The sequence below is a fragment of the Mesoplodon bidens genome, assembly GCF_964165515.1.
Source record: "Mesoplodon bidens genome assembly, chromosome: 7".
Taxonomy (NCBI): Eukaryota; Metazoa; Chordata; class Mammalia; order Artiodactyla; family Ziphiidae; genus Mesoplodon; species Mesoplodon bidens.
In genome coordinates, this window is record NC_138164.1 from 57498758 (window position 1) to 57517295 (window position 18538).

At 46.0% G+C, this 18538-nt stretch overlaps 1 protein-coding gene across 1 annotated transcript in view; it reads right to left on the reverse strand.

Moving 5' to 3' along the window:
- The window catches only part of DNHD1 (dynein heavy chain domain 1), a gene marked incomplete at both ends in the record, with an annotated part of 61981 nt that overhangs the window by 36428 nt on the left and 7015 nt on the right, over positions 1-18538 (reverse strand). The window contains 11 exon segments of the mRNA XM_081240687.1: positions 1-129; positions 133-171; positions 898-1055; positions 5505-5748; positions 5839-6101; positions 7826-7877; positions 8011-8148; positions 8258-8512; positions 11907-12063; positions 14067-14177; positions 14257-14460. Coding sequence (XP_081096813.1) covers positions 1-129; positions 133-171; positions 898-1055; positions 5505-5748; positions 5839-6101; positions 7826-7877; positions 8011-8148; positions 8258-8512; positions 11907-12063; positions 14067-14177; positions 14257-14460 — 1750 coding nt within the window.

An 18538-nucleotide genomic window follows, 5' to 3' on the forward strand; every position in this document is an offset into this window, starting at 1 on the left:
TGGGGGAGGGGCACTGGAAGAGATGGGGGAGAGATGCCTTCTCACCGAGATGTCCAGTGCCTCATTCTCAGCACTGAAGACGCCAAAGTGGTTGCGGACGAGCTCACAGAGTGACCGCGTATATTCCATTCACTCCTCCAGCTCTGTGTACCGCTCGTTGGCCTCGTTCAGCTGCAGGGACTACAGTATGAGACCAGCACTCCCACAGCCCTTTACACTTCTCTAAGCCCATCCCGAGGGGCGCTCCCACCTGCTAGAGGCTCCAGGCCCCAGCAGCCACCTTTTAACCAACTGGGATCAGGGCAATCTGGGATCAGATCCCCCATCTGACCTAGGTCTCCCTGAAGACAGCACAGTTCCTCCCCCATCAGATCGTTCGTTGCCCTGATGGCAGGGTATGGATCCCTACTTGACTGTACAGAGAGCAGAACTCGGTCTCTGAAAGCCAGATTTTCTCTCTCTCAAAACACCAGGGCCGGGCCTCCCTGGTGGCGCAGTGATTGAGAGTCCGCCTGCCGATGCAGGGGATACGGGTTCGTGCCCCGGTCTGGGAGGATCCCATATGCCGCGGAGCGGCTGGGCCCGTGAGCCATGGCCGCTGGGCCTGCGCGTCCGGAGCCTGTGCTCCGCAACGGGAGAGGCCACAACAGTGAGAGGCCCGCATACCGCAAAAAGAAAAAAAAAAAAAAAAAAAAACACCAGGGCCTCCCCCTCTCATGAGGATATTGAGGGCCACGTGAACAGGATGAGAACTGGCAAGGGCAGACCACCCACGTGAGCACAGTTTAAGAGCGTCAAGCCCCATCGAGAGCTCAGCTGAGACTTGAAGGGAGTGTGCTGGGCATGCGTGCGGGACGGCCCTGGATAAGCTGGGAAAGGAGAATGGGGAGAGCCCACCTTCTGGGAGCACCATGTGAGGGCGTGGATGTCTGAGTTGATGGTTTGGAAGGCCTTCGTGAAATCTGTGAGCTCTGTCATTAGCTGCTGACCGCGGCTCCGGCATTCGTTCTGTATCTGTTCAAGAATGTCCTTCCTGATGCTCACCAGCTTGGATTCTGAAGACAGGAGAGAGTTAGGCATGAGGGGGTGAAGTGCCAGAGGAGCGTGGCGGGGCCAGAGTGGGAGCAGGTTGAAGGGGCAGCCAGAGCATGAATTCGTTCCCCCAGTCGCTGAACACTTACTGGACCCCTGCTTGGCGTCCATTCAGCTGCAGTGCACTTGGGCCTGTGCTGGGCACCGGTAGACAAGAGTGATGAGTGAGACAGAAAGTGTTCCCACCCTCAGAAGCTCACAATATGGCAGCAGAGACAGACATGTAAGGGGATAATCACATACCAGTGTGGTAAATGCTCTTCAAAGAGCCCTCAACCTGGCTCAATGAAGGGGCAGGAGGCCTGAGCACGCTGGGGAAGGCCTCCTCGGGGAAGGGGACATTGGAGCTGACTGTACTGAGTGGTCAAGTCTTCCAGGGGCACGCCAAGTGGATGAAACCGTGTGCAAAGGCACAGGGATGCCGTGTCCACGAAGAGAAGAATGCCCACCACAGATAAACATTTTCTATCTGAGGAGTCTTACTGCCTCTGCTCTAGTAGAAGAGATACCAAGAAGAGTGTGTAATCTGCCTTTTGTTTTTAAGGTTTAAAGGAAAGAGGCTGTCAGGTGGATTTGGGGCTAGAAGATAATCTTGGAAGCTGGCTTTGGCAATATGAACACCTCCACCGTCGCCGAGGACAGGAATAATACCAACGTGAAACCTCGTCAAACCTAAGATACCACTGATTGTAAGAAGCACCATTATTTTACATACACCACGAAAAAAGAAAAAATGATGCCATCAATTATAATACACCTCTTAAGTTCAGAGATGTTAAAATATGCACAGAGCAGCAAAATACAATATAGAAATAGGGCATGGAGTATGCCACAAAATATAGTATGGAGTGCTTACTACATGCCAGACACAGTGTCCACTACTTTACCTGTATTAACCCATTTAATCCTCACAAAACCCTTTGAGGTAGATACTATTGTTGCCCCTGTTTTAAAGATAAGCAAAGTGAGACTCAGAGAGGTTAAATATCAACATCACACAATGCTAGAGCAAGGATTCAAACTCGGGCAGCCTGGCTCCACTGTGTTATATTTTCTGCTTTGAAGGGTGAAAAGTAAATTAACTCATCCTCCATGAGCATCTCGGCAACTGGAAAGTAGCACAGTGAGTTCCAGGCACAGATAATGGAGACATACAGGGAATGGACCTGTTGGAGCTTTGGAGGAGGTAACGAATAGGACTTGGCACCAAGAGTTGAGACTGAGAAAACCAAGACAAGGGAACTTCTGAGGGGTACCCAAGGTGGAACAGAACACAAAGATGTGCGCTTATCCTTTTTCAAACTATCCCATTGACCTAGGACAGTAGCTAGGCCATTGCAATGGTGCCGCTTTCTGACCAGCAGCACGGGGCCAGTGAAGACAGAGAAGAGCTCAACAGTGACACTGTGTGGTATAAGGGAGCAATGGACTGATAAAATACCAGGGCTCCTCGGGGTTAGAAGTTGGAGATGGATGGGAAAACACATTTGAGAGAGATGTAGGAGGCAGAAGAATGGAAAGGATTTGGTGACAGGCTGGATGTGGTGGAGTTAGGGAGAGGGAAGAGTAAAGTATGAACTCGTTTCTGGTGAGGCCAACTCATAACAGTAGGTAATTCAAGTATTCAAGGGAGCCCAAGTAGGAGAGGAACAAAGTTGCAGGATAAGAAGATAGAATTAGATCAGCAAGAAGGATGAGAGTGGACAGAAGGGAATAAGGTGAAATGAAAAAAATTTAAGCATCTACTGCATGCCATACTCAATGCTAGGAACATTGCAAATAATATCTCATTTAATCCTCCTTCCCATAACCCTGTGAGCGACTACATTGTTATGCCTGTGTTACAAATAAAGAAACTGAAGCTCAGTGATCTGAAGTCATGCAAACCAGTAAAAAACAGAGCCAGGATTCTGAACCCTGTGCTTTTATCTCTCCATCTGCTCCTCTTGAAGAGGCCAGTTGAACCTGGACTAAGGACCAAGAAGCCAACAAACTAGAAAGAACACTGACTTCCTGAGCAAGAGTAGAGCAAAGCCTGCCCAAAACAGGGTCAGAAAGAAAGCAGGCCAATCACAGGTCCTCCTGTTCCTGCCTTGCCAGCCTGAATCCCCTGTGCATTTAGGAGTGAGGGTTGGGGAAAGAGCGGGGAGTTCTGTGGTCTAGAAGATACCTAAGGAGGTATGTGCTTTCATCTGTGGAAGAGCAAAGGCAGGGAGGGCTAGGCAGGCAAGCACTTTCAAGCAAACTCTTTCAGGCCCAGCTCCAAGGCCTCCCACCTTATAAAGAAAGCAGGCCTGGGGACTTCCCTGGCAGCGCAGTGGATAAGACTCTGTGCTCCCAATGCAGGGGGCCCGGGTTCGATACCTGGTCAGGGAACTAGATCCCACATGCATGCCGCAACTAAGAGTTCACATGCCACAACTAAAGAGCCTGCCTGCCAAAATTAAGGAGCAGGTGAGCCACAACTAAGGAGCAGGTGAGCCGCAACTAAGGAGCTGGTGAGCTGCAACTAAGGAGCCTGCCTGCTGCAACTAAGACCTGGTGCAACCAAAGAAAGAAAGAAAGAAAGCAGGCCTGGAGGCCATGGATCTAAGAGTATCTAGTCTCTGCAGGAAGCAGACATGATTGGTTACTGCCATTCATGAGTGTTAGGTGACAAAACCTCTCTGTTTCCCAGAAGGACAAATCACCAGCTTCCCAATCTACCCCTCTGTGTGTTTCTCCACAGCCATCTCCTGGGTGGAGGCACTTAGCTAGTAACCAGTAGTATGAGACATCCTTCCCATGGAAAGGGAGGAAGAGAAAAGAGGAACAATACTAGGTCTTCAACTAGATTTCTCAGCGACCCAGGGAGACCAACTGGGCCTTGGCCTCGTGGGGGTAGGTAGACACATGAGTGGGAAACTGAGATGGGCTGAGCGGGGGACAGACAGCAGAGTGGGCTCGAGCTCCACTTTCCATGTATCACTTTGGGAAGATACCCCCTTGCAGGGTGCCCTCATGCTCATGTGACATGAGATAGTCACAGCAGAGCAGAAATCATGGTGTGATGTGTTATGGCAGAAAGAGGGCCAAATATAACGTTCCCAAGTCTGCCACAGCTCCCAAATGGCAGGGGATACAGGAGATAGTGGAGAGTTGATAGCCAGTGGGCCCAGATGGGGTTCCTGTGTTGAGGGGCAAGGGACCCTTAAGCAGAAGCTATGGGGCGGCCAGCCTAAGACAAAGACTGGATGAAGAGTTCACTAAAACCCTAAGGATATGTAATGTCAGCAGGAGCCAATGCAGAGCCGAGTCAGCAAAGGTAGACACTCTGGGCTCCTATTAGCCAGGAGAACACACGCCAGCTACACCAGCTCAGGACACAGCTGCACCAGGAGCAGCAAGGTCAGAAGGAGGGCAGAGACCTCAGGGAAGTCAACAGAAGCCAGCAAAGAAGAGCACACAGCCCAGAAGCCCTCTCTAATGCCGGGGGCCACCTTGGGGAGGAAAAGGAGTGGAGGACACTTGAAAATCAAAACAATCCAGAACTGTAGTATGAATTGTGAGTTGACCAAATACCCAAAATAGACTGAATTAGACCAAAAGTGCTGCTTTAAATTTTTTTAAAAAGTGCACTTTCAATTGGAATACAGCTGCCCCTTAGGGGGATTGGTTCTAGGATCCCTGAGGATACCAAAATCCACACATTTTATAAATGGCATAGTGTTTGCATATAACCTATATATGTCCTCCTGTATACTGTAAATCATCTCTAGTTGACTTATAATACCTAAAATGACATAAATGCTATGTAAATAGTTGTAAATACAATATAAATGCTATATAAACAGTTATCGGTTCAAGTTTTGCTTTTTGGAACTCTCTGGAATTTTATCCACAGACACAGAACACGCAGATCGGGAGGGCCAACTGTCTCTTTTTTCACCATCAGCAGAATTTAGGGCTACAGACTAAGCCAAGATCAGTTAAAGAGAGTAACTTTGTATACATGCAAACTGTAGTGTCGATTTTGACTGCTACGTGTGGGGAGAGGGCACCCTTGATTCCTGAGAATCTCTGTAAAGAAACTGAGTTCTCCTAGCCTAAGGAGCAGGCTAGGATTTTTCTCAGTCACATTTGGTTTGAACTACTTCTGCGCCATAAGAATAGAAAGTGCTAGGTGACAGGGACACAATCCCTAGGGAGTATGGTGACTGAGTAGAGCCAAGACAGGCGGAGAGGCTGTGCTCTGCAGTGATCACACCTTCAGGTGCAAAGGGAAGGGCCTGGGACCTGGGGCTTTGGGAGGCTCTACAGGTCCAATGAGGGGCCTGCACCAAAGGTCCCTGGAGGACACTGAAGGCCCAAGAAGGGCTGTGCGGATAAGGTACAGCAGGCAAAGGAAAGGAGGGAGGAGAAGCAGCACTCACCCATCTCCACCTGTATGTCACGGCAGCTCAACAGCAGCAGCCTGCCTTTTGTGATCAGCTCCACGGGTATGCTGGAGACGCGGGCCTGCCAACCATTTAGGCAGCTCACCAGCATTGTGTAGTTCTTGACAGGACAACCTCTCATAGACTCCAGCTTCTGGGGCCCCCAGGCTTGCAGGAACTCATAAATGCCTTTCATCCAGTGATGGTCCCTGCAGAATTCCTGTACCTCCTGCAGCATACCCTAGGGGCCGACAAGGTGTTTAGGGCAGAGGTGGGTGGCTATGATGGGAATTGGTGGCCACCGTCCCATTCTTTAAACCTCTGTCCTCACCTCCAGCAGGGCCTGTTGTACAGCCAGTGCCTGCTGGATTCGAGGGCTGTTGTCCAGATCCTCTTGCAGCTGCTTATAATTGGGGGGCAAGTACTGGCCCCGCAGCCAGTGCCCACAGACCTCCAGGGCTTCGGTAACTGTGTGAGACTTCCAGGGCCACACCAATCCTATACTCGGGCCGCAGATGTCCACAGTGTCGCTGGGTTGGCCCTGGAACTTGGGCATCATGAAGTCCGTGTCCGAGTCCTCCTCTTCATGTTCTTCTAGTGGGGTACATGTCATAATTGTCCCTGAGTGTCCTCCAGGGACCACACACAACCTCTCCCTCTACCCTGAGTGTGTACATACACCTTACACATGCGTACAAACACATACACACACACACACATTCTCTGTTCATGAGTGAGTTTACACATACATCTACATCATAAACACAGTACCAGACCCACCAAGGGAATTTATTAGTTAGGGTTCAGGTGCAGAGAACAGAATTCAGTCTAGCTAGTAAAAGCAGGGAGGAAATTATTATAGATTATTACATGGGTTGTGAATAACTGCAAGAGCTGAAAAACAAAAACACTCTAGGCCAAGTGTCTACAGCTCTGTGCTGCCTGGCAAATTGGGATGTCATTGCCATGCCACCAGCTACACAAGCACATGATCATAAGCGATTATGAGCCCCACGAGTAGAAGGGATAACCCAAGACATTGAAAGTGAATATTCTCACTTACACTAGAATTTAGAATAAAAGCTTAAGGGGTTTTTGTTTGTTTGTTTTGCCATTCAAAGGAAAATACTGGAGCATATGCAGAGTATGAATTAGTACATCATATAATGAGGAAGCACTGTGAAATGTATGATTTACCTAAATCTTTAATACCACTACTAATAAGATACTATCTCTAACATTTACTACTATGTGCTGAGCACTATTCTAAACATATTACTCTTTTATTCTTCAAAACAATGCTGCAAGTGAGGTATTTTTGTTTTCCCATTTTACAGATTAGTGAACTAGCCTGTCTGATTTCAGAGCCCTTCCTTTTTCCACTGTACCATGTAAAACAAACATCAATAATCTCTATTGATTAATCTAGATTCACTTGAGAAAAAAATGTGCCGCAACTGGTGTGATTTGTTAAAGACACAGGCTCGGGAATTCCCTGGCGGTCCAGTGGTTAGGACTCCGAGTTTCCACTGCAGGGGACACTGGTTCGATCCCTGGTCGGGGAACTAAGATCCTGCATGCTGCGAGGCGCGGCCAAAAAGCAAACAAAGAAAAGAAAAACACAGGCTCCTTTCAATGACCCCTTTTCTTCCTTGTCACCTAATTCCTAAAATTAACCTGGTGTCTTTACATCATCTTAATGAAAACGTACTAGTTGAATGGGAAAATGAAAAAGCACCTACATGTCAGAGGTGACTGAATGCATTTAATGGTTTTATCTGTGACAGCGTGAGTATTCCAAATAAAGGGAACGTGAAGGTGTATTTCCTCCCTGATGATTTACTAGTTTGAGGATTGAGAATCAAGGATAACTGGTAACTATAAAATAGCTGAATAATACTAATGAATTATTCTATGTGAAATGAAAAAGAGCTGCATGAAATAAAGCAAATATTGAACAGGCAGAATTCTTCAAACAAGTACAAATTAACTTAGCAATCAAATCCAACTGTAAATGAAATGCCATTATGACATTAGAGAAAAACCTCATGGAGTTAGGACAAATCAGAGGACAATGCATTCACACTCTTTCATACACCTCTCACTACACTCAGGTGCGTGCACACACATACACATAGGCACATGCACGAGTGAGCAAAAACATGCCTCCACTCTCCTACCCCCCAACACATGTGCAGACCCAGCTTAGAGCTGCTCCATCCATGCCCAGTGCTCGACTCTCTGGCCATTAGGACACTGCACGTGCCCTTCTCCCTCCTTCCACCCTTCCTCCCCGCTGCCTAGGGCTCCTTAAATACCTTCAAAATACAGGGAATCCCAGAAGGTCTTCGGGTCTGTACACTGCATTACCTTCATGCCAAGGTACAGAGAAGGGGCAGAAATAGCAAACAATGAGGGTTCACACCAGGCTGAGAGCTTCTGGTTATACAGAGGATAGGAACTGGGAATTCCTACAGCCAGCCCCCTGTCCAATCCAGAATACCTTCAGGGCAGAGACCTTCGTAGACCTTAGGCCCCCAGTTATAAGCTGGATCATATTTTCAATACAGGGCTCATGAGACAGCTGGCCACAACTGTCAAAGACCAGCTGCGCTGAGAGAAAGGGTTTCTGCCTTGGGGCCTGTAAAGGAGGGTCAGGAGAGGTTGTGGGGCTAGATGTCAGTATCCGCTCCCTACCAGCTGGCCCCTGACTGCCCGCCAACCTCCACACATGCCACCCACCACCTCACTTGCAAGATGTTGGCCACAAAAGAGGTTATCTCGTCCTCTATGATGGACACGAGGTTCTGGCAAATCATGTAGTCTACCAGGCGGGCCAGTTGTCCCATCTGCAGCAACCAGGCTTCTGCCTGCTTCAGCTTCTGCTCCAGCTGTTGGCACTGCACCCTCTGAAGGTATAGGGAGCCCTGGCCTGTCCTGATCCTCTTGCAGTTTTTCACTTGCTCCTGCAGGCCCTGTTGCATGTGGTATGTATCCTCGTGAATCTGTCAGAATAGAGAGTGGAAAATTCACTGGAGAACGGGGGATGGAGACCAAACTGGCCACCCACTGGCCTGTTGCAAAGCTGTCAGGTCATGGAGCCTAAAACCTAGATATACACATGAATGGCTGCTTTTTAGTAGAGATTGGCCCTGGAAATCTTTAAGTGGCCAGAGAAGATGTGAAATGGAGAACATATATTGAGAGGCTACAGTGAGTTATTTTGATAGGCCAGGCCTGTCTGCTAAAAGCCCCCAGGATGGAACTCAAATAGAAAATTTGTGCATGTGTAGATAGAGAGATTCACAGTGCATAGATTAGACAAAGAAAAAGAGAGGCTGGCTAAGTAAGGCTCAGCAAGTATTCCAGGATATGGAGTCCGATCACCAGGCCTGGGTGATGTGGCCTGCTGACCAGCACAGCACTGCCTTCTGTGAGAGTAGAAGCTGTCTCTGGCTACTGACATAGACTTTCTAGTGGGGGACAGGGAATAGGGTTAAAAACCTGGGGACCTCTTTGTGGGTTCTTCTCACAACTGGGAAGTTCCTCAGCCTACAAAGGCTGCTGAGAGTTGCCACCGCTGGGCCTGTCCTGTTGAGGAACAGAGGGGAGACACCAGAAAGACATATTTGGCCAGATGGACCTTTTGTCTTGCTGCTCTCCTATTCTTTCTGATGCTCAACAAAGCTTGTGATTAGAACTACGAGTTGTCTGTGGATTGTATTCTGCTAACTCTGAGCTCAGATCCCAGTCTTCTGAGATCCAGACACAAGGCAGTTGAGACCTAAGCTAGGCGTGTCATATATGGACATGCCTTGGACTTGGCGAGGTGTCCTCTTCTGTGCTCTAGCAATACCCTCAATACCCAGTGCTTCCCACGTCATAGCCCTTAGTCCAGTGCACCGTTACCTACTCATGTGACTCATCCACTACACTGTAAATTCTCCAAGGAGGCCTCCGTCACACCTTATTTCATGTCTCTACTGCTTAACACAGTGCCTGGCATGGCCAGTTCCACGGTAAATGTTTGTAAAAAGAATGCACCACCTCACATTGAAAGGGCTTACTGAGTGACAACTAGGATAAAACCATAAAAACAACAACAACAATAATTATTGGGTTGGCCAAAAAGTTTGTTTAGGCTTTTCCATAACATCTTATCAGTATATGTTTTTAAAACCTCATCATTAGGGGCAATATCTTTAAGAGTTCTAAGGAAATTTTTAAAACCTAGGATACTGTATCTAGAGACAGTATCACTAAAGTTTGAGGATGAATAAAGACATTTTTAGATATACAAAGACTAAAAATTCACCATCCACAGATTCTCTCTGAAAAAAAAATAACAGTATATTTCTGACAGAGGAAAATGAATACAAGAGGATAAAGTGGTCTACAAGAAGCTCGGATGAGCAAAAAACAATTTGTGAAACACGTTGTTAATTCTAAATGAGTAGCTATAAAACAAGAATGTTCATAACAATCTAGAACTAAAATTCAGGAGATATTAATAAAAGCGTAATGAGAAGCGTAGAGGGTGGGGAGAGGAAGAGAGGAGAAAAAGGAAGTTAGAAGAGTGCTAAGGTTTTATTCTGCTTAGAAGAAAGATATAGATACAAACTCAACTTGGCATTCATTCAGTCAACAAATATTCACAGAGCACCTACTATATGGCATACACTATAGTAAGCAATAGAGACATATTAGTGAATGAAACAGATAAAAATCCCTACCCTCGGGCTTCCCTGGTGGCGCAGTGGTTGAGAGTCCACCTGCCAATGCAGGGGACACGGGTTCGTGCCCCGGTCTGGGAAGATCCCACATGCCGCGGAGCGGCTGGGCCCGTGAGCCATGGCTGCTGAGCCTGCACGTCCGGAGCCTGTGCTCCGCAACAGGAGAGGCCACAGCAGTGAGAGGCCCGTGTACCGCAAAAAAATAAAATAAAATAAACCTCCTACAAATTAGTAGGAAAAAACCCCAGACAACCCAATCAAAAATGAGCAAAAGTTTGACACTTCAGAGAAGAGGGTACCAAAATGGTCAATAAAAATATGAAAGGATGCTCAACATCACTGGTGATCACAGAAACACAACTAAAACCACAATGAAATACCACTGTACACTCACCAATTTGGCTAAGATTAAAAACCTTTACACTCCCAAGTGCTGATGAGATCACAGGACAACTGTAAGTCGGATGGGAATGTAAACTGGTACAACTACTCTAGAAAACTGTTTGGCGCTGTAAAACATACATAAACCCTATTCCAGCAATTCCACTCCTAGAATATATACCTCAAAGAAATGAGTGTTTATGTCCATCAAAAGACATACAAAAATGTTCATAACAATTATTCACAATAGTAAAAAACTGGAACCAACATAAGTGTCCATCAACAGGAGAATTAACAAATAAATTGTGGTACATTTTTATAGTAAAACACTACATAGCAATACAAAAGAGTGAACCACTACTACCTGCAATGTTACGGATAAATCTCACTAACATAATGTGGAGTGAAGAAAAGCCAGACGAAAAAGAGCGCATGCTGTCTGATTCCATTTACATGAAATTCCAAATCGGACAAAATTAATCTATGGTGACAGAGGTCAGAGTAGTGGTTACCTTTGTGGAGGCACTGATGAGAGAGGTATCAGGCAGCTTGCTGAGGTGCTATAAATGTTCTATATCTTGACCTGCTGGTAGTTACATGGGTGTATACATATGCAAAAATTTCAATAAACTGTACTTAGGTGGCATGTACCACAGATACAAAGTAGGCACCCGAAGGAAGGACTTCATGACTGGATGCTTCTATCAGCCACAGTGGCCTGTCAAGGGTTCAAGATATGCTCAGAGATGAGCCTAGCAGCACGAAAGTTCAGGATTCCAACTCTCAAATTCTCTAATGCTCCTGGCACGAACAACTGGAAAAAACAGACGTTGTTATGTTCCTTCTCCTCTCTGCTCAAGGCCTTAGGAAAAGGTTGAGTCCAAGTCTCTGCCTACCTGTTATTAATCCATCCACCTAGAGCAGAGACTGCTGTTGTTGGACAGGACAATGGCTCTGAGCCAACTGCAGAGTCCAGAACACACAGGGAAGCTTAAACCAAGAGAAGGCTGAAACACTGGCGAGTTCAGCTTGGAGAAAAAGCTCACAATAAAGCAGAGCCTCGAGCTTCTCTGGTGGCGCAGTGGTTGAGAGTCCGCCTGCCGATGCAGGGGACACGGGTTCGTGCCCCGGTCCGGGAAGATCCCACATGCTGCGGAGCGGCTGGGCCTGTGAGCCATGGCCACTGAGCCTGCGCATCGGTGCCTGTGCTCCGCAACGGGAGAGGCCACAACAGTGAGAGGCCCGTGTACCAGAAAAAAAAAAAAAAAAAATCGGAGCCTCTTACCAGATGAAGGATGGATGTGCAGAGATGCAGGCAGCGATGGAGCAGCCACAGAGCGTTGTGGTTTTCCTTGGCTAGAGCCCGCCGCAGGTCCAGCAACTCGTAGCACTGATCTGCTTCATGGGGGAGCCAGGACACAGAGCGCAGCTCCTGCAGAAGCCTGGAATCAAGGACTAAACTGCTCAGAGCCAGCGACTCTGCCCTCTTACCTTGGACACCTTTCACTTCTTCCTAGCCCAGCTCACCTCAGAATGAGCAAAGGTTTAGAGAGATTATAATATTCCCAGTGACCAACAGTGACAGCCTCCTCTCGAGGGTTCTTTGGAAGAGTTTAAGCCCAGGAAGTTGCTGGCTGGGGAACTCTTTGGGAAAGGCTTGGGGTGTGTGCAAATGTTTTTTGTTTTTTTCTGTTTTATGTATTTAATTTTTTTTAATTTTTTAATTTAATTTTATTTATTTTTTATGCAGCAGGTTCTTATTAGTTATCTATTGCAAATGTTTACACTGAGTTACCTTTCTGCCAGGAAAGAGGGTCAAAGAGATCCCAAGGTGTGACTTAGAAGGAGAGACTGCAGAGGCTTCTTCCATGGAATAGGGGAAGCCAAGGGCCCTAACACTCTAGATGGACAGGTAGGTTTTATTTTTTCTTTCTTTATTTATTTTTTACTATTTTTTAAAACATCTTTATTGGAGTATAATTGCTTTACAATGTTGTGTTAGTTTCTGCTGTACAACAAAGTGAATCAGCTATATGTATACATATATCCCCATATCTCCTCCCTCTTGCGTCTCCCTCCCACCCTCCCTATCCCACCCCTCTAGGTGGTCACAGAGCACCGAGCTGATCTCCCTGTGCTATGTGGCTGCTTCCCACTAGCTATCTATTTTACATTTGGTAGTGTATATAGGACAGGTAGGTTTTAGAATCAAAGGTGAGGAACCTCCAACTTCCCTATGGGGAAGTCATCCCTGATGAAACCCACTTCTGTTATTCATTCCCCAAACAACAACCCTGAAAAATCTACATCTCTAAATATCCTTGAATAAATGAAGGACCCCCCTAATAAGCAGAGGCTGATCATAATGGGTATAATTTATTCAGTCCCTATTGGGGCACTGAACATGGTACTTTATATTCACAATCTCATTTAATTCTCACTACAGCTGCGAGTAGCAGAAATCTTCCTCTCTTGTTTTCAGATCAGGAAACTGGGGCCCAAAGAGTAAAGTCCCTTGCTAGTGTTCAGGACTTAAATTCAGATCTGTGCAGCCCAATTATGCCATGATGATTAAGCTAGACTGGAGGATACCTAGAGCAGAGGTTGCAAACTGGTAGCCCATGGGCCGAATTCAGACTGAAAAGGTTTTTATATGTACCACTAAGAGTTGGCCAGCACAGTGTTTTAATAAAAATTTTCACTAACCAGGTAAAATTAAGAGATTTGACAACAAAATGTGGATTCCCAGGTCATCCTGAAAAAATAATGTGGCTGACACACTGGACCCATATTCCCCATGGCAACAGTCAGTTGGAACTGAGTAGTGACTGTCCTCTTTAGGTGCAATCTGCAAACTGACTGCAGTCCCACACGCCCTAAAGTCTTGAATCGAACCCACTGCATTTCTTCCATAGCTCCTCCTTGGGACCTGTAGGCATCTGAGCGTGCAACTCCTATCACAGAACATAACTGGAGTGGTTGAAGAGTTGTGCAGAGAAAGCAAGAAAGTACTGAAAATAGGAGTAACTAAGCTTTTCTTAAAAAAAAAAAAAAGAATCCAAGTAATACCATAGTAAGAGCAGAGTTTCAAACACCTGCATTTATCATCCTCAAATTTGATATTTAATAATTGTACGATCTGGGGCAAGTTGATGTAGAAATTAATTAATACATAGAGCTATGTTCAGAATATATTATTCAGAGAAAAAAACTGGTTACTTAACAATATGTAAAGTATGATCACATTGGTATATGTGCTGGAAAAAAAGACTACAAGGATATGCAACAAAATGTTTGTCATGGTTATTTGTAGATAGTGAGACTGAAGATTTTTTGCCTTTGTGCTTTTTTTTTATATTTTCCAAATCTTCTACAATGAACATGTTGTTACTTTTCGTAAAATAATTTTTTAAAGTTCATTGAAGTTGTGTTTTGAAGACCTCACCTGCTAATATGGAGTAGCCCAACTCCAAAGTGGGGCACGGCAAAGAGCAGATGCTTCTCTAGGAAAGTCCGGTGCCGGTGCAGCCTCTGCAACTTCACACCCTTCTTCCAGCTACAGATCAGAGGGCAGTGACAGTGGCTGTTGCTCTTTGTGACACTTCTTCCCAAATCCCATACCCGTCATCACCTACCAGGCCAAGGCCTTGCGTAAGAGGCAATACTTGAAGAACGGAATGAACTGGAGCTGTTGCCAGAGGACAGAGTGGTGGTGCCAGGTACCCAGCGTCATTGCCTCACTGCCCTCCACGGGATGTATGTGCAGGACCCCAAAGGGAGAGAAGATGTAGTGCTCAGAGTTCACCTTGTTGGGTTGTACCACCATCAGGCTGTAAGGTCTTTAAGAAAGGGCACAGATCAGTGGGAGCCTTGCAAACCTGTGCAGACTCCAGGGAGGGATAAAAGAAGGAGAGGAAGGGGGAAATAAGGAGGCAGGAAAGAAGGCGGAAGAAAGTGGGAAGAGGGGAAAGAGAGCAGAATGATCTTCAAACCAGAAAGATGGAATATTAAGAAGAAACAGAAGCCAAAAATAGGTGGGAAGAAAGAAAAAGACTCCTAGCCAGTCCCAAGAAGTTCCTATCTCCAGACCCAGAGAGCTAACATCCCATCAAATCTAAGATGCCATCAACTGTAAGCTCGCAGCATTTAAAAAATTATTTATTTATTTATTTATTTATTTATTTATTTATTTATTTATTTAGGCCATGCCAGGTCCTAGTTGCAGCATGCATGCGGGATCTAGTTCCCCGACCAGGGATTGAACCCACGCTCCCTGCATTGGGAGCGAGGAGTCCCACCCACTGGCCCACCAGGGAAGTCCCTAGTTGCAACATTTTCTTATGAAATGCTAAAATTAAAAAATGCCGCCAATATGATATGCCACCAATTTGTAAGATGCATCACAATTTCAGAGATGTTGAAATGTGAAAAAAAAATGTGCGTCTTAGAAATGATAAAATATGTATATCCCTAGATGCTGAAGTAACATGAAGAGATAATCAGGGAATGCTGTTTGGAGTAACTGAGAATGGGGAAAAGCAAGAGTAACTAGAAGACTAGACACAGGCCAGTAAAGAGGAAAACTGCCACCTAGTGAACCAGACAAGTACCTCCAGAGCCATCTTAAAATCCTACTAAGTTGTCTTATTTCAAGAAAATGCACCTACATCCCACATTAAATACAATTTATATGTAACTATGTAATAGTTGTACCTAGTTGCAGAAAACTAGTTGCCATAATGCTATGTTTGGGCACATTTAATAAAGCAATTATTAATTTTTAAAAATATTTATTTTGGGGGCTTCCCTGGTGGCGCAGTGGTTGAGAGTCCACCTGCCAGCGCAGGGGACACGGGTTCATGCTCCAGTCCGGGAGGATCCCACATGCTGCGGAGCGGCTGGGCCCATGAGCCATGGCCACCGAGCCTGCGTGTCCGGAGCCTGTGCTTCACAACAGGAGAGGCCACAACAGTGAGAGGCCCGCGTACCGCAAAAAAAAAAAAAAAAAAAATATATATATATATATATATATATTTTTTTTTTTTTTTGGCTGCGTCGGGTCTTAGTTGTGGCACGCGGGATCTTCATTGTGGCATGCGGGATCCTCCGCTGTGGCGCGAGGGCTCCTCATTGTGGTGCATGGGCTCTCTAGTTGTGGCATGTGGGCTTAGTTGCCCCGTGGCCTGTGGGATCTTAGTTCCCTAACCAGAGGTCGGAGCTGCGTTCCCTGCATTGGTACCACTGGACCACCAGGGAAGTCCCAAGCATTTATTAATTTTTATCTTGCAGTTTTTTTTTCATAACTTGGAACCAGTAATATTTTTCAGCACTAAATATATTTTTAAGCCCTTTAAAGGCAGTGTGTCCCAGGTCCCATGCATATAATGCCTAAAAGACGAAACAGCCCTTCTCTCTCTCTCTCTCGAATACATAGCAAACGACTCAAGAGCATTTACATGGATACCACAATAAACTCACTAAGTCAAGTCATATAAAAACTTTACTTCATTTCTGACAAAGTGACTAGATCTTGTCAAGTACTATTATCCCCAAATTACAGATGAGAAAACTGAACAAAAAGAGGTCATAACTTTGCACAAGGCAGTTAAGGAAAGAATACAGGATTTAAAAACCAAATCTACCTGGGGCTTCCCTGGTGGTGCAGTGGTTGAGAGTCCGCCTGCCGATGCAGGGGACACGGGTTTGTGCCCCAGTCTGGGAAGATCCCACATGCCGCGGAGCGGCTGGGCCCGTGAGCCATGGCCGCTGAGCCTGCGCGTCCGGAGCCTGTGCTCCGCAACGGGAGAGGCCACAACAGTGAGAGTCCTGCGTATCACACAAAAAAACCCAAAAAACAAATCTACCTGACTCAAGCCCCCTCTCTTAACCACTGGGTCATTTGGCATCCCACAGGATAGCTACCTACCCTAACTGAAGCCTGACTTCCCAAGCCTCCTTCCCCTGTGGCCTTCTTAATGGAGGCTACTCTTCCTGCACAGGGCCAGGAGTCAGGGATAGCTAAGCAAAGACTCTAAGGAAGTGAAGGAATATGTTCTCCCCTAAGTATAAATCAAATTCTAGGACAGGGAGTTCCCTGGTGGTCTAGTGGTTAGGATTCCAGGCTTTCACTGCTGTAGCCCAGGTTCAATCCCTGGTCAGGGAACCGAGATCCCACAAGCCACCTGGTACGACAAAAAAAAAAAAAAAAAAAAATCTAGGACAAATAAAAGAAAAAAATATTTTTAATAAATTTATTTATTTAATTTATTTATTTTTGGCTGCGTTGGGTCTTTGTTGCTGCACACGGGCTTTCTCTAGTTGTAGTGAGTGGAGGCTACTCTTCGTTGTGGTGCATGGGCTTCTCATTGCGGTGGCTTCTCTTGCGGCGGAGCACGGGCTCTAGGTGCGCAGGCTTCAGTAGTTGTGGCATGAGGGCTCAGTAGTTGTGCCTTGCAGGCTCTAGAGCGCAGGCTCAGTAGCTGTGGTGCACGGGCTTAGTTGCTCCATGGCATGTGGGATATTCCCAGACCACGTATCGAACACATGTCCCCTGCATTGGCAGGAGGATTCTTAACCACTGTGCCACCAGGGAAGTACCAAGAAAATTTTGATAAATGCAAATACTTTGAAAGAAAACCTGTTATATGGCAAATAAATAAAGTGAAACAAAAAATGCCAGTTTCCACTTTTACCGATGGTGCACTTGAAATTTGGACCAACACTCCCACTTGAGAACAACTAGAAAAACTGGGCAAAGTATCTGGATAAAATATGAAAATCATCAGATAACCCACAAATTAAATCCCCTGGGCTTCCAGTTGGGACCCTGGTTATAACACAGGTTGAACCAGAAAACACCTCCCTCCTTGGTGTGGGCCCCCAGCTGCAACGTCTGCTGTTTAGCTTTCTGAGTCTGTTGAAAGCTCATTTCCTCTTCTCCATCTTTCAGGAGCATATAGTAAAACTGACACACCATTGCCTCTACTGGAATCTCTGGGGAAAAGCAGAACCAAGTGCGAAACTCACTTCATTGGGTCGCTTCTTTGACAGATGTTGGCCCTGTGATTATTCACTGCCTTTTTAGTTCGCTTGCTCATGGTTTCTTGTCTTTCTCTGTGCCTAATTGTCTTTGATTGTGCTGCTTCTCTGACTATGACTGAGCTGAGAGTTGAAAGCCCTAAGCTTGTAATTTTCTTTCTGTAGGCTCTCCACCATGGTCAACAGGCATCTCATCCAACATCGCTACCATTACCATCACTACTGCTGGACAGTCAAGTGTAGCAGCCGCTAGGTGTCAGTAGGTAGGTTATCACTTTCAACCACAGTGACTAATTAATTGTGATGCCACCATAGGTCATGGATTACTAGTATACTATTTCCCATTAAGAAGGAGGCCGGTACTGTCCAAGGCCAAGGACATTACCAAAATAATATCAAAATCCCATATTTGAGGATTGTTTCCTGGGACCACTCATAATATCAGGTACTATATCAGAGTCCAGTCAGGAAACAGAAATTGCATTAGGAATTTCAACAAAGTGAATTTAACAGAGAAAATGTGTTTTAGAAAAAGTGTCATAGGACACCTAAAAAGCAAAAAGGGAATACTAAGCGCAGAGACAATAACTGCAGGAAATGGATGCCAGCCTTAGAACTAGAGGAACAAAAGGAAGAGGTTTCTCTAAGGAGGAGATGCTGCCTGGCTGTTACTAGTGTATAAGGAGTTTGGGCGGGGGGTGCCTTGCAGAGCAGTGACTCAGAACTCTGATGAGAAGATGCTACCCAGCTGGCGTTGGTCCCTCTCAGGATCAGAGGAGGCTGATTCAGAAACTGCCAGCTGCTGCCAGAGTGAAAGTCATGAAGAGCACGTAAAGGAAGGACAAAGTCGCTTCTCTTATCCTGCTGTCCGGTCTCCTT